Below are 15,789 nucleotides of genomic sequence, written 5' to 3'. Positions count from 1 at the left end.
GAGCTCAGAGTTACAACATGAACATTCTAAGTGAGTTTTTTACCACAGGGGTACCTAAACCTGGGCTGTGCATTGTGGCTATTGAAAAAAAGTGAAGTCACCTCATTCCTGGAGATTCACTGTGCTGAGTAAAGTCCAAGCCCCCATCCCCTCTGGATCTTAAAAAGCAAGTTAGGGCTGGGAAGAAAAGGCTTTTTTCAGCATGTGCTCTATCCTGAAGACATATATTGATAGGTATTTTTTTTGAAAAAAAGTGAAGTTCTAAATATCATAGAGATTATTCTACCCTCCTATATTTTTATTTTAATATTTGAGTATAGTGTAGGGCTTCAGGCTGATTTCCTGTTGTGGGCATTCACAAATCATAATTCCCTTTATACCTCTGGACTGGATACAGTTTTACCTGTTGCACTGAAACTGGGCTGTGGTGCAGATTGGGATGAAAGGGTCAGAGGGACCCCAAGCTCCAGTGCCCACCCCAGCATATCTCTCCTGGGGACTCCAGGCAGGGCTCTGAGGGCAGGTTTGCATTAATTTGTCCTTTTTGAACCCACCAAACTCACACCCTTGCCTTCAGGGGGAGAAGGACAAGTCCCTTCCCTTCCCTGCTCCCATTTTGCCCACTTAATCCAAGTCATCTGCCTGATGATTCCAAAAATAAACCTTTTATTCAATGGAAATTTGGAGTGTCCATGAAAAATGAGTGTTCCAATCATTCAGTGGAAATAATGGTAAAACTCCTGCTGTCTTGAGAGGGAGCACAGAGAGGCTTTGTAAATGCACCAGTTATCATTTCAGAAAAGGTCTTTATCTTTATGCATTTAGTTTTATTCTAATAACAGAGCAAAAGCCAAAAATTTTTCTAATATCTACAAGAAGAAATAAGGACTCTAATCAATCTGTAGAAATAAAGCATTATTTTATGCCTAATTAGTTTGTAATAGCATTTGCAAAGGTTGTTATTTTTTTTTTCTTTTCTGTAAAAAAAGGCTGTAGATGAAAATGTCACAGTTATTTTCAACAGGCTTTTGCTCAGATATCCCACATGGACATTCTGTTATTTTGTGCTAGCTTTTACACTAATGCCCTGTAATTGTGTTTTACTTCCTCTGATTAAACTGACAAGTAATTTGAATGGATATCACTTAGCACATTGATCTGAGGCAGTGACAGGAATAGACCACGGCTTTGCTCTGTAAAAATAGGCAGAGCTGGTCCTTTGCTTCTGCATTCTTTTGGAGGTCTGGTTGGAGTTTAAAAAGTTCTTTTATTTTGTGTTTTATTTTGTTTTACTTCATCCCTGTTGCCTCGTGGTTGTGGTGTTCTACAAAGGAACATGTGGACACGAAGCAGCCTGTACTCAAAGTGAAAGATTAATTACAGTAATGAGGATTGAGTTATTTTCTTTCATGGGCTTTGCTCTGTCCCCAGTCATTCAAAGCAGGAGCTGAAGTTATGGCACCTTTCCAATTAAACCTCATGCTCATTGTCTGCTTGCAGGTGGGGTTTTCACAGGAGATATGTCAGGGTGAAACCCTTGTTTCCAGACACATGTCACTGCCCTCAGAAAGTTTGACACCTCCACTGATGCTGTGTAGGCTGCACAGTACATTGCCAAGGAGGGTGTCAGCACTGGAAAGCAGTAGTGCTTTCAGATAATAATTATTTCAAATATTTTTCCAGCTTAGACTGTAATTAAAAGTGTTCAGAACAGGTTGGAGGATAAAGAACATGCAAAAAAACCCAGCCTCTACCTGGGTGGCTTGGAGGGAAATGGCAAGGTAAGGGAAAAGAAAGTAGCAATTAATTGGAAAAAGCATTTAATTCTCTGTTATAAGTGTTGAGTTGGCATTGAGTTTGAGCTGCCTGCATTGATGAACACATTTTTGATTGGACATAAACAAGACTCATTTCCTTGTAGATCATCCAAGGAATATAAGCATGATGCAATTAAAAAGAAAGAAATGCAGATGTAATAGTCAACACACATCTCATACAGAAATCTATTAGATAGTGACAGATGCAGCCAACTAGTTGAAATCTTATTTTGCAGTGATATTTGATAATCAAAGCACTCTAAGTGCTCACAAAAAACCAGTTCTGTGCCTCTTAGGCACAGATAGATGAGTTTGGGGTGTGTGGTTGAACTCTGAGGTTCTATAATGCCTTTGTGCCTTTGTGCAGTAATTCTGCATCTAAATAGAATGGCATAGTTGGAGCTTCAATATGTTCATAAGAAATTTTCATTTAGTACCTGTAAATGTTGTGAGTGCTCTGATGAACTTCCAGTGGTCACTTCATTTGTCAGAGGTGCCTATTTGGTTGAAAAGCTTCTTTGCTGAAAAAAATGCATGAAGTTCCACTTCCACACATTGAAAGCCAATGTTATAGTCAAATATCATCCAATGGAGTCTGTTTCTTGAAGACATAAACAAACAAAAAAATCTTTGCTTACAGCCAAACAACATTGTGTGGTTCTCGTGTTGCTCTGAGAGAGCTAAAAAATACTAAAAGGATGTTTTCAAGGGATGCTGAGATGGCTCAAGAAGTCCTGCAGTTAATTCAGTGAACAACACTCATCCCTGTGACTCATAATACACATTTTAGTCTAAAACCAACTAGGGAGAGATTGTCTACAAGAACTTTCTAGTGAATAAGGAGTAAAACTGACATAAATACGAGCCATCAAAACCAGTTCCTTTAAAAGTCCTGAGAAGTATTTCCACTAATCTGTAACAAAGACAAACCAAAGGTTTAGTCAATAGATTTCTGAGTTTGGATCCATGAAGTATGTTTTTGTTATATGCTGTAAAACATTCTGTTCTTCTCTACCCCTCCTCTTTTCTTAGTCGCCTCATATTGCATCACCTTTTTAACTGATAAAATTTGAACAGAATACATTATAGGAGGCTTCATTAATAACTACTTCATGACTTAGGAACATTATTATGCTTAACAGAATAGGCTTTTCTCTAGACCTTTTGTTAGAATGGGTAAATTTTAACATTTTTCATTTACACAGTCCTTTACTACAGGTTTACATATCTGAAGGGAAAGAAAAAATGTATCCTATCTACTTTTTCTCCAGTTATTTTAGATTAAGAGAAGACATCAGGAGCCATTTAAAAGCAGACTGCAATTTACAGCTGGAAAGCAGCTGGTGATTAAATGAGGAGTTTGTACTGGACCCTTTGCAAGTAGAAGTCTGTGAAGAAATTAGAATAATTTTGAATTCTGGAGTAAACATTTCTGACCTTCTAAATGGAAGCATCTGCAGGATTTTATTTATATGATGAGTGGGGAGATTCTCAGCTGGTGTAAATTAGTGTGGCTTCAGTGAAGCTGATGTTTTTATAACAGTTTACATCATGCACATTTCTTTCCTCAGAAATTCTATTTTTTATATGCATTTAAGTGTAACAGCATCAATTTTCTGTACTGACATTTTCTGAATAGAAACAGGCAGCTTCTTCTATGAAAACCCTTATGTTTTCCTCTGAGTAAGCACTGCAAAGGAAAAGATGCTATTTAATGACAAGAAATATTCTGCCAGATTTAAATTTTAATAGGTATTGTTACAAAGTCAGCCCCTCAAACAGAAAGGAGTGAGGGGAAGCTTCACAGACATCAGCTCTCAAGGGCATTAGGACAGAAACCTGGATCAGAAGTAGACTTGCATGCTAACACTCATTTCACCTGAATTCACAGTGATAGGGATCCCATTACACACCCACTACCAGAGATTTCTTGAGGACATATCAGAAAACCTGTTTGAGGTTATTAGTCCTGGCTCTTCCAACTGCATTTACTTGTTTTCCACCGTTATCAGCAAACCTCAGTTCCAAATGAGGCTGATGTTGGCATATGTCTTTATCTGAGAAAGCTCAGATTAGAGAAATCCAACTAAACTGGAGGTTTTTTGTTTGTTTTTGTTTTCTTCATTAGGTTGTGGTGTTTCTGTGTTTGTGTGTCCCAGCACCCTCAACCTTTCCTTGCATTCAGTTGGGCATTGCAGAAAACTTCATCAGGGTTCCCTTGATCCCATCAGCCAAGTCACTTAGGAAGATATTAAACAATGTTGAGCCCAATATCAGTCCCTGAGAGACTCCACTTGGGACAGGCTGCCAGTTTGAAAAGAACCCGAGACTGTAAAGATCCGATACTGAGTCTGAATTATGAAGTGTGTTTCTTTTAGACAGTGAGAAGAAAACAAATTATTTTCAGGACTTCAAAATATCACATCCTGGAAGGACTAGAATATCTTTTGTAGAAGCTTGTAAAAAAGGCACCTTTATGATCCTGTATTTTTTAATTCTCTGGAAAAAAAAATCATCCAAAACACACATAATTTTTCCAAGACACAGTCTCCAACCTGATCCTTAGGAGGGCTGGACAGTCTTTATATTTATTAAGTAGGCAGTTTATGTCATGTAACTTAGTTTTTTTTAAGAGTTAATCATCAAGCTTTTCAAGATCCCCTCCATTGTTGATGGAGAGGACAATCCCATGTGGTGACATGTATTCCATATTAAAACAAGTATACAAGACAGATGGGTGCTCTAAAAGTGCCTGTCACTTTATACTGAGTATAGAAGGAGCTAAAATAACTAGATTTGTTTCAGTATTTCTTGATGGTAAAATTAAATGGGATGGTCCTTCCCTGAAAGCTATCACTGTTTTCTCGACTGGCAGTGTGTGCTACTTTATAATCTGAGTTTAATTAAATGACACAGCTCTTAAGTGATGGCAGGATATTCTTGCCTTGGGGAAGAATTTCTAACAGATTCAGGGCTCTCCCTCCTTCCAAAAAAAAAACCCAAACAATGCATATGTTTTACCTAATGAAAATCAATAAGATTTGGAAGTTACACTTGCCTTGTCCCTTAAGAAAATCCCACCGGTTGCCTTTTCTGAGTGTTTGGTGCCTCAGTAGGCTGTAAAATCCAATCTATCTAGAAGAGCAGGACCGTGTCCTCACCGCAGTGATCCTGGAAACTCTAGTTCAAAAAATACACAGAAATGGAGAAATATTCAGTGTATCATCTACAAGTGAAAAAAAAAACATCACCAAACCCCCAAAAATTGCTGCCTTTGTTCTCAAGAGTGAAAAGTTTCTCCATCTTAGGCAACCTGTAATATGATTATAAATATAAATTCCTCAACCAGTTCTTTTTTTTTTGGAAGTTTAGATACCAGTATATGATTATGGGTAAATATCAATTAATAGTAGCAGCTGCCACTTGGGAACCATTGTGATGAAGCCCTAATGCTAATTGGTGCTTCAAATCAAACTGCAATCATTGATAATGTTTCTGAAACTCTTTGGTTATTGCCAAAAGACAAGAAGGGGTTACAACAGTGAATTATACAAAACAAGAAAAATAACAACCACAAACCAAGCAAAGTGAAATACTCCCCTACACATAAGTTTTCCCACTTTGGAAAAGATAAAAGAAGCAACTACACGTGGCTGATATGGAACAAACCACTTAATTCATTGATTCACGACTTGGAGGGATTCAGATATTGTGATGATGTGGCCTGCATGAAAAACATACATAAAATATGACAAGAAAATCTTCCTCAACCATTAACAGATACAGTTTTCATTATTTCTTTATTTTGTTTCAAACTTGGTTTTTACAGATCTAGATAAACTTGCTTGGATCCAGGCCAAGGATAAGACCTGTGCACTTCAGGTGCTGATACCATGTCCAACTCATGACTCATTTTAATTTTATTGAATTTATTTACTCTCTGGCAGCTGCAAATTTGTGGCTTCCCTGGCTTTCTGCACAGTTCTTATCATTCATGCTACACTGGAACCAAACTCACGGGTCACAAAGTAATTAAAAACTACTGAAAGAAATTGTTTTATTTAAGGAGAACTTGCTGTATCACACATTTATGAACAGATTGTTTAGTGAATGGCATTCTAGAACTGGGAAGTATCTTGGAAGGGCCTGTAATTCAGTGTTTTATTGCAAAGGAGCCACGTCCTGAACATACAGGGATGTGTCTCTGCCCTGCTCAGGTGAGACCCCACCTGCAGTGCTGCCTTCAGCTCTGGGGCCCCCAGCACAGGAAGGACACTGAGCTTTTTTTTAACATCCTTTCATGCAAAATTCTCTTTGTTTCCCTGAAGAAAAAAATCAGTTATTGAGAGGAAAAGGGAACATAGAAATTTTCATTCCATAGGAGGTGTCTCTCTAGCAAAGTTGAAGCTGGCAAACAGATGATTGCAAACCTCCATTGTAGTTACTTAGAATAAATTCTAAAACCAAAATAATTTATGAAAATAAATATACAGAGCTGAGTAAAACAGTAATTCGTGTTTATGTCATGCTCCCAAGAGACTTCTTGCCATTCAATTTTTCCATAAATTGATTTTTTTTTAGCGAGTCTTCTTCAGCTCATCCATACAGGATCCACAGAGGTTTCATAAAACTTGTTTTCCTGTCCCATCTCCCTAGCAAATAGCTAGGATTTTCAACTTCCAGTGAAATTTAGTCTCTACTTACTTCTCCTGTAATATATAGTTTAGCCTTTTCCTGACCCAAAATTTATCATCTTCTGTCAGAAGGGGAATATGTATTGGTATGTTTAAATGTAGATTTCTGTTTAGAAGCACTGATGCAGCCTGTTGTTCAAAATGTTCTTCCTCTTAGTACTAAGCTTCTCTTTATCACTTTTAAAAGGGCTATTGAACATGAGCACAGTTTTAAAAGAGTGATGTTGTTCAATGTTTAAAATAAAATATTAGGACAGATATATTTTTGAGCAGCAATTTACGCCTTAATAAAACACTGTGATATTGAAGTTCTGAATAAACTGTAAATGATGGAACCCTCTACCCATGGGATGGTGAAAATATAAAAATAAATCAAGATTTGGTAGCTTTTGGATCAATACATAATCTTTCCACCTGTCTCTTGGAGGCTAAATTACTGGAAACAGCAGTGAAAGTGTCTTAGACATGCAACACATAATGTGTGGGGAGACTGAGCTTTCTCAGATATTTTGGCTTATATCTAACAGAGGAAAGTGGAAAAACAGTGGTTCCAAAACTTCTTGCATAATTTTAGTCCCCTATTATTATTAATATTGTTATTGTTAAATTGTAACACTGAGCTTCTGAACGATGCACTTCAGAGGAAAAGGACAACAACACTCTCTAATGTCACTCATCTAGTTGTCATACATGTTGGGTTTTGTCTGGGACATTCTGTTGTAGGCCTACAGTTGCTGCACTTCTTGTGCACTTCTTTTATAGGTCACTGTTTCCAGCCTTGTTCATCTGGCACTGATTATATTTTTTTTTTTTTAAATAACATGCTCAAAATTATGGGTTTGCACCTCACACAACTCTTAAGTTGATCCTAACTTTCCAATACGAGGATATTCCTTACAGAAGCATCTATCTTTCTAATAATAATTTTGGAAGTAGCACTTTTAGCTGTTTCACGTGGTGAAATTTAAACTCTGTGATTTCCATACTGGTGGTATCTGGAATTATTCAGAACTATCAACACGGTTCCAGCCTGAAGCATCTTCTTCCAAGGTTGACTGCATCTCATCCAAAATGCACCGTGTCTCTGGGCTGATTGACTTGACTTTGTCTTGACTCTATGATATTCTCCAGGGTTAGAAGAGAGTGTCCTTTTAAGTATCTTTTACTGATCAAAAGAGTTCTGTGATAAGAAAACCATGGGATATAAATGTCCTTAATAGTTGTGATAAATATTTTGGGAGTTATATATTTTACTCCAGCAGTGTAAACTGTGAACAACTCATGAAAAAAAAAAAAGGAAGGAGAGTAAAAAGGTCTTTTTTTCAAAAAGAAAAACAGTGCTATATCTTAGCAGAGATCATTCTTGTTGTACTTTTTGTTATTAATTTATTTCTTTTCCTAATTGAAGTTCCCAGTATAACTGAGTGCTTACCTTAATATTTTGCAGTTTTAACTGTGAAGCTTTTCAGACTTTGCTTAATATAAAGAGGAAAGTTCTTGTATTCTATCTTTGTTTTAGTGTTCAAGTAATATTGTTGACACTGCTTGTGACTACAGCCATTTTCTAGAGTGATAGGGCAGTCAATACCTAGATTTCTTCCACTTACCAGACACGGATATGTTGAAAAACTACACAACTTCTCATGCCACGTGGCAAATCAGGCTTAAAACCACTTGAAAATTATATTCAGAGAGCTGACTCCTGCATTCTGTGATCTGAGAGAGGGACTGCAGCCTCAGGGTAGAAATGCAATGGAAGACCCACTCCTGACCTGGAGGACTCTGCAGCCAGCACAGCCCCTGGTCAGGATCCTGTGGGAATTAGCTCATCCTGAGCAACTGAGAATAAATCTAACAGGCAGGGAAAAGCTCTAAGGAAATTAGGATGGAAGTAACACAGACTGAGAAAATTGTTTGAAAATATCTTGAGTACAAGCAGTATGCAAATGCTGTTAAATGGTCACAAGAAATCAGGGGCTTGATTAATATATTCTCCTGTAGCAAAGTTCTCATTACACCATGAATAGATGTAATTCTGTCCATAGGGACTCTGAATGCCGATATTTTGACATTCAAGGACTTCTGTGCATTTCTCCTCCTTCTCTTTTTAACCCAATGCCAGCAGCAATTTTTGCTTCCTTTTTAGCCCAAATTATCTTTCTTCTCTTTGTGAAAAAAGATTAACAGAGAAATGGCAAAAACCTCAATACTAAGCTTTATGGTTTTTTCAGGAAACCACTAAATTCCTTTCTATCTCTTCTAGGAATGAAGGCCAAAAAATTATCACAGAGCAACAATAATATAAGAGTATTTAAGGACTTAAATAAATAAACTTTAATAAACTTGTATTTTCAGCACAGAGCAGATGGTGTTTGACAGACCTCCCTGAAGCTGTGTAGCATCACATGCCATGCTAGTTATTTTTCAATAATGTGATTTACTAAACAAATTTCTCCTTCTTTGAAATCCTAAGGTGAAGGAGGGGTTTTGTGTACAGATTAAAAGGCAGTAGCCATTTCATAAGTAACAGGTGAAGGACACCTAAAATTCATGTATAAATACAAAAATTGTACAGAATATTTGAGACTGCATCCAGATTTTTATGTGTTAATAAAATATTGACAGTGAGAGAGCTCAACTGGATCTCCATCCACTTGGTTTGGGAGCCTGTTTTCCAGCACAGGCTGGTTCATCCCATTTAGCATCTCAGACAGCGTGGAGGCATGATTTGGGCAATTGCACAGAGCAATTGAGAACAGGTTCTTTTCTGTTTTGGAGGGAGAAGGGTCCGGCCAGATGGACGTTGACAGTTTGTGCTGTGTGGCCTAAGGGTCATGGAAGGGCTCCCAGTTGTTTTGTGTTTCACAATAGGATGCACCCCAAGGGCCACTGTTTGCATAAACACTGTTAATTTAAAACCAGACTCAAAAAGTTACAGGATAAATTTGAAGAGAGGCTTGGGAGAGGTTCTATATGTAGACTACCATGGGCCTACTCTAAGTGAGAGTTTCCCTCCTATGAGCAGTACAAAACACCCAGATTAGGAATCTAAATCACAAACTTTGAGGTCAATCTCAAAATTTCTACTTCTTTTCCAATGACCAGGAGCCATTTCTCCTAAATGGTGCAGTTTATGAAATGCATAATTTATTGAGTGTCACTGTATCCCATAGCTGACTACCCTGGAAGAAGTCTCAAGAAGTCTCTCCTTCCTGTTCAAGGACAACTTTCTGAACCCCTAAACAAGTGCCAGGCATTAATTACTTGACCTCACCATGTAGGTGGTGAACACAAAATATATCTGCTCTGCATGAGATGACTCAATAAGAATTGTTAACTAGTTGTTTTGTTTGAGAGCTGTATAATACAATCCCTAAGTTAAGTATCATGGCGTTTACTCTTTTATTGTTTACAGTGTGTTAATATTCACAGGGTGTTAATATTCACAGCAATTTTCCCCAGTTTAGCAAATTATTCCCTGATTTTATTACAAATGAAAAAAAAAGCCAAACAAAGGTTGTCTTTGCCCTAGAAAAAAATATCTTAACGTATTTTGTGTGGTTATGGATCTTTCTAAGCCAGTCCATTAAAGCTTTAACAATGAGAAGAAAGAGGAGAATTTAAACAATATTAAAGAATTTGAATTATTTGATTGGGAAAATAAAACATCCCAGAACAGTGATGTCACCAAGAAAACTTGGTTCAGCGAGTGCACAGCTGGAGTAATTTTCTTCTTTTAAGTTTTCTTAGAATATGGCTTTGTAGTCTAACTAACTAGAACCTGGCTGAGACTGGCTCATCTGGCAGTCCCTGCTGTACCATTCTGAGTCTTCCTGTACCAAACTTATCTGCCTCAGCTTTATTGTGAAATTTCAGCCTGAAAAGCAAGCTTTGATTGTGTGCACATGTGACAGCTGCTGCCTTGAACAAAATAACAGGGACTGAATTCAGGACATCTAAAACTAAAAGCCTGTGCTGACACTGCTTAGGCTAAAGAGACTTAGCTCTTCAGCTGGGGACCAGAAGAACTCAGTCAAAGGATGAAGACAAGAAAAGTGAGATAAAAATATCACCGGGTGACACAGATGCCTCCTCTTGTGTGATAGCAAATGCTTTCTCTCTCTGTTTTCTGGTGTCAATTTGTATGATTAACTCCAGAATTTGTAATGGATCCTTTTTAGAGAGCTAAGAGGTAAATTTATGTTTTGTATCAAATTCTGGTGGCACTTGATATTGTTGTGTTTGAATTTCTAAATGAAAAAAAGGGGATGGGTTTTTGCAGATTTCTAAATGATCGTAAAAGCTTTGGCCTCGTGTCATAATTAGAATTACAGGCAATAACAGAAAGCAGGCGTTCTCTGGAATGAATGCTTAAAGCAAAGGCTGGAACAGAGGCCAATGTAGAGCTGTTAACCGTGCAGTCCATGTGAGAGATCACTGTTGAAAGGGTATGTTTAATCCCCATCCCACCCCAAAAGTGACTTCTCAATAGTTCCCAGAAAAATATGCTATTAGGCTCAGCTGGAGACGGAAAATCGCTCTTAATCATATGCAAGGAACAATTCTAAATAGGAGTATTTGAAAACAGCCTTGGGTAGGAAAGAGTACTGCCAGGAAGAATGGAAGATCATTTTGATTCTTGATGAAAAGCTTTCAAACAGAGTTCAATGTGTAAGAGATGTGACAAGTCTTTAGAGAAGCAGTTTTCTCTTAAGAGAAAGGTAATACAGCTAACAAAGTCACTTAATGCTTTTTGTGTCATTGAACCTAAAAAAGTATTTTTTCCCCATTGGTTACGAGCCACAAAAAGCTTTTTTCCCCCCTTTTTAATCTTCGTGAGGAGTTTTGCTTTGAGACTTCCTGCAGAAAAATGTTTTAAGTGGAATTTTTCTTTATACTGCACCTAATGTCTGCCAATATGATCCCTGCTACAGGCGTAGGGACCATTTTCCTTCTGTCCTCAAGCTGTGTTGCTGCTTATTATCATGTTTAACATTCCCAGTGCCTGGCAGGATGGAGATTAGAAACTCTTAATATTCATTTTATAGTGAAAGGTCTTGCCAGATTTTTTGAGTATTAACTATAATATATGCACATAATTTAGTGGTGGAAAAGTTCTGAACTCTCCGGTGAGTCACCTTCATCTTTGTTCTTATCACTTTAGGATTGTTTTTAAATAATCTTCTACGCCTCCCTCACATAAACATGTTAAAAACACTACATTGGAAATAACAGCTTGATGGAAGCAAACGAAAAAAAGATGCACAGGTTTCCTTTGATAAGCCTTTACTATTTTTTTTTTAGAAGTGTATATTATTTGGAGTATTTTTCTCTAACTCTGTGATTTTGGTTTTGTTAACAGACTGGAAGGAAGGAGAAGGGGGACCCACTCAACATTGCTATTGACAAGATGACCAAGAAAACACGAGACCTTCGAAGACAGGTAAGCTATGATTTTTTTAATGCTTCTTAATTTTCCAAGGGAATCATAAACTTTTTCACTTAGGATTGGTTTTGCCACATGTAGGGGTTTAAAGTGTTGGTGTCCTTATTTAGACATGACAGTACGTTACACATGGCATGAAGCAAAGTAGTAGCATTTCCTGAGACAAAAAAAAAAAAAGGGAGAATGGAATGTGTTCCAAGTGTAACCCCCAATGTCCTGCTGTGTGGGAGGGTGGGCAGATTGGCCAGGCCTTCACAGCCCAGCAACCCCAGTCATAAAAACACTGGCATATGTGCTTATTTGTATTTATTGGAATACCCTCATGGAAATAACAGGAAAGAAAAGGAGAATGTGAAAAAAATTATAAGAACAGAGCATTTTCAGAGAAAACTTCCAAGGTACTGTATTAAATAAAGAGTTAAATACAGAGAGGGTTAATAAATAACAAGTTGCCCAGAGAGATGTTGGATTCCCTATCCCTGTAAACAAGTCCAGGTTGGATGGGGATATAGTTGAGGATGGCCCTGCCCATGACACAGGGAAGTGGACCTTTGAAGGTCCCTTCTAACCCAAAGTATTCTATGATTTTATGAATAACTGCAAAACATAGCTTAAACAGTAAAGAATTTCTTATATTACATTTATCATTGTGTTTTGTAATAAGACTGAAAGGTTAATTCAAAAGGCTTGAGATGGAAAAGAATTGAAAGGAGATGGGCAAACAAGAGGGAGAAATCCTTTGTAAGTTTCTTTAAGCCTTTAAGTTAAGGCAGGGCAGATTGCCTCTTTTTATCTCTTTTTTCTCCTTTTGAGATGATCTCAATTCTGCATTTTCTGTAAATAATAATAACAACCAGGAAAAATAAAACTGCAAGACCAAGCAAGGACTTAAATGTATCTTCAGAAACCTGTTTGCTACAAGATATTATCAGAAAGAGTGGCCCCTGTAGGTATTTTGGAATCAGTGCTCTGCACTACCAAAGCTCAGTTCATTTCAGCTCTTAACTCTCAGCAAACATGTTTGAAGATCATATTCTGCAAATAATAAACCTATTGCAATGGTCTTACAGTCAATATGAATCACTGACTCTCCTATATAAAGCCTAGAATCACATCTGCTGCTCAGCTAATGACAGAAGAAAGATCTCTGCTGTTCTGACCTCCAAATTTGTGGGATCCTCAATTCTGCAGCGGAGCTGGTACCATGTGTTGCCTCCCACCTCTGTTCTTACTGCTTCAAGGAAGTAGCAGACTAACACATGAGTTGCTGTTCTGTGTGAGGCTCTCAGCAGTTGCCTGAATTACTCATCTCTAAAGCCAAATTTACTCTGAAACGTGATATAAAAATGGCACCTTTCTTAATAAACTGTCTGCTTCTCATGTATATTCAGTCCCATGGAATATTCAATCTCAGAAAGGTTGGAACTCTGTATGTGAGTAAAGTGAAGTATTTCCCTGCTTGGAGATGAAGCTTTTAATATAGGTTTTGATATTTGTGAAATTTTGTCACATAGGTATAATGTTTATTAAATCATGGCAGTTGCTAGAAAACTAATCAATATTAGATCATAGTTGTGCTCGGTTTTGCACAAATGTAGGGGAAAGTGGAGTCTTTGCTTTCCACAATGAGCATTCTGACTACAAATGATTATCCCTCAGAATCATAATCAGTGTTCTGCTTCATCAAGCTCATAGTCAACAGCCTACCTGTGTGTGTGTGCCTAGACCTGCCTGCACACTCCCTGCTAAATTTGACAGTGTGAGGATGTCACTGAGGGCTTGGTTTGATGACTGGGGAGAGAGGCTTGAAGATTGAGAAGAAATGAGCCATGGTTGAGAATACGGAGTTACGCTATTTCAGTCTTTCTATTTGGAGCTAAATCATTGGAGTGACAACCGCCTTTGAATACCATAATGCCTTTTGTTTTAATGAATCCCTTTTAAAGCTTACTTTTCATACTTTTGAAGCTTAATGTTAACACCATAAAACTAGACAATCTACAACATACGTTTCGGTAATGGAGAAGATATATATATTTCATTTGATAGTCAGGCTCCCTTGCAAGTCTACAGTAATCACCCATCTAAGACTGATTTTCCTTTCTCTCCCCAGGTTACTTAGCTCTTTATTTCTGAGATTTGATTTCATTATCTGCAGAACATGCAGACATGTGAAATGATTGGGGATGGAATGCACGGTGCTAAAATTCCGCCTCACAATTTACAGTCACTTCAATATTTCTTATTCTGATGGAATTACATCTTTTAAACTCATCATTTAAACTCTCCTGGGCATTGGGAAACTATTATGGAGATCTAATTATATGTCTTACTATAAACTGCCAGTAAGAACATCAACCTAAGTCAGACTGAACAAGTTCTTGGAAGCAGAAACATCTCAGCAGCCCATAGCTCACTGCTGCCATTTCTCACATGATATTCATAGAAGCACAGAATTATTTGGTTGGAAGGGACCTTAAAGACTGTTTAGTTACACCCCACCTGCCATGGGCAGGGACACCTTCCACCAGTCCAGGTTGTTTCAAGCCCTGTCCAACCTGGCCTTGAACACTTCCAGGGATGGGGCAGCCACAGCTTCTCTGGGCACCCTGTGCTAGGGCCCCACCACCCTCACAGGGAACAATTTCTTAACAAGATCTAGTCTAACCCTACCCTCTGTCAGTGCGAAGCCATTCTTCTTTATCTTGTCCCTCCAGGCCCGTGTCCAAAGTCCCTCTCCAGCTCTCTCTGCTGGAAGGTCTCCTGGAAGTCTTCTCCAGGATGAACAGCCTCAACTTGCTCAGCCTTTCATTTTGAACAAGCTGGAAAACACACAGAGTTCTGTGTCTGCTAATAAGTTGCACCAGTTGGCAAGATTTGAGGTCTTTTTTACACCCCTGGGATGTAAGTCTGTAGTTATTAAAAAAAGAAAATAAAAAAAGACAAAACCTAAAAGCTAAACAAAACCATCTTTCACTGTGTGGTACAGCAAGCCAGCCCAGCAGCAAGGTGCTGGTTGATGCCAGTTATTTTGTTTGTTTGCTTTTCCTCCATAGCAGGAAAAAGAAATACCAACCCTATAGTTTAAATGCCACAGGTAATCCCAAAGCAGCAGGCACACCCAGGATTTCAGGTGTCACAGTGACATCTGTGGTGACATCTGTGGTGACATCTGAGAGCAAGACAAGCAGGAAGGACACACCAAAGAGTTTGGCTGACACACCAACTGGATGCCCAGCGAGGCCCAGCACGGTCTGTAGATCATTTGGAGGTGTGTGAGCAGAGCACCAGTTGTTCTGCTGTCACCACCACTGGTGTCCCACCTGTTAGTGCTGCTCTCCTGCCTTGCTGCCACCAGCTCTCAGTGTTTGTGTCCTGTTCCGGGGGACCAGCTGAGCTTGTTCAGTCTCTTTGAGCCGCTCAGTTTCCCCATGAGGTGGAATAATTAAAACCATTTTTTTTCTCTTAAAGAGCAGGAATCTGTGCTGCCATTGATACCAGCAGAGCAACCTGTCTGCACTGTTTCATTTTTGTCCATTCAAGCCAGACTAAGTCTTCATGTGCCTCCAAGTGGAAGGAATTGTACAGAAATGAGATTTTTTTTTACCAGCAATTCTGTTTATACTGAGCATTATGCTCTTAGGTAGCTGTTAAGGACAATCCATCCACCTCCTGCAGACTGAGGTTTATGTTATTACTAAAGCTACTTAGAAATACTGTGTGAAATAAATACCCCAAAGAAAAATTTTCACTTCCTTAAAAACTGAAAAAAAAAATCATATATCATCCAGAAATTTGAATTTAAAAAAAAAAAAAAAAAAAAATTATAAAA

General features: G+C 38.2%; 1 protein-coding gene across 5 annotated transcripts in view; it reads left to right on the top strand.

Moving 5' to 3' along the window:
* The window catches only part of CTNNA2 (catenin alpha 2), a 505,236-nt gene that overhangs the window by 375,764 nt on the left and 113,683 nt on the right, over window positions 1-15,789 (top strand). For all 5 annotated transcript variants that reach the window (XM_027660541.1, XM_027660548.1, XM_027660542.1 and 2 more), the window contains one exon: window positions 11,874-11,954. In XM_027660541.1, coding sequence (XP_027516342.1) covers window positions 11,874-11,954 — 81 coding nt within the window. The remainder of the gene's footprint in view (window positions 1-11,873; window positions 11,955-15,789) is intronic.

This window comes from Corapipo altera, unplaced genomic scaffold, assembly GCF_003945725.1.
Source record: "Corapipo altera isolate COAL_440 unplaced genomic scaffold, ASM394572v1 295, whole genome shotgun sequence".
Lineage (NCBI taxonomy): Eukaryota > Metazoa > Chordata > Aves > Passeriformes > Pipridae > Corapipo > Corapipo altera.
Note: the sequence above shows the minus strand (reverse complement) of the source record. Positions and strands in the feature narration are given on the sequence as shown.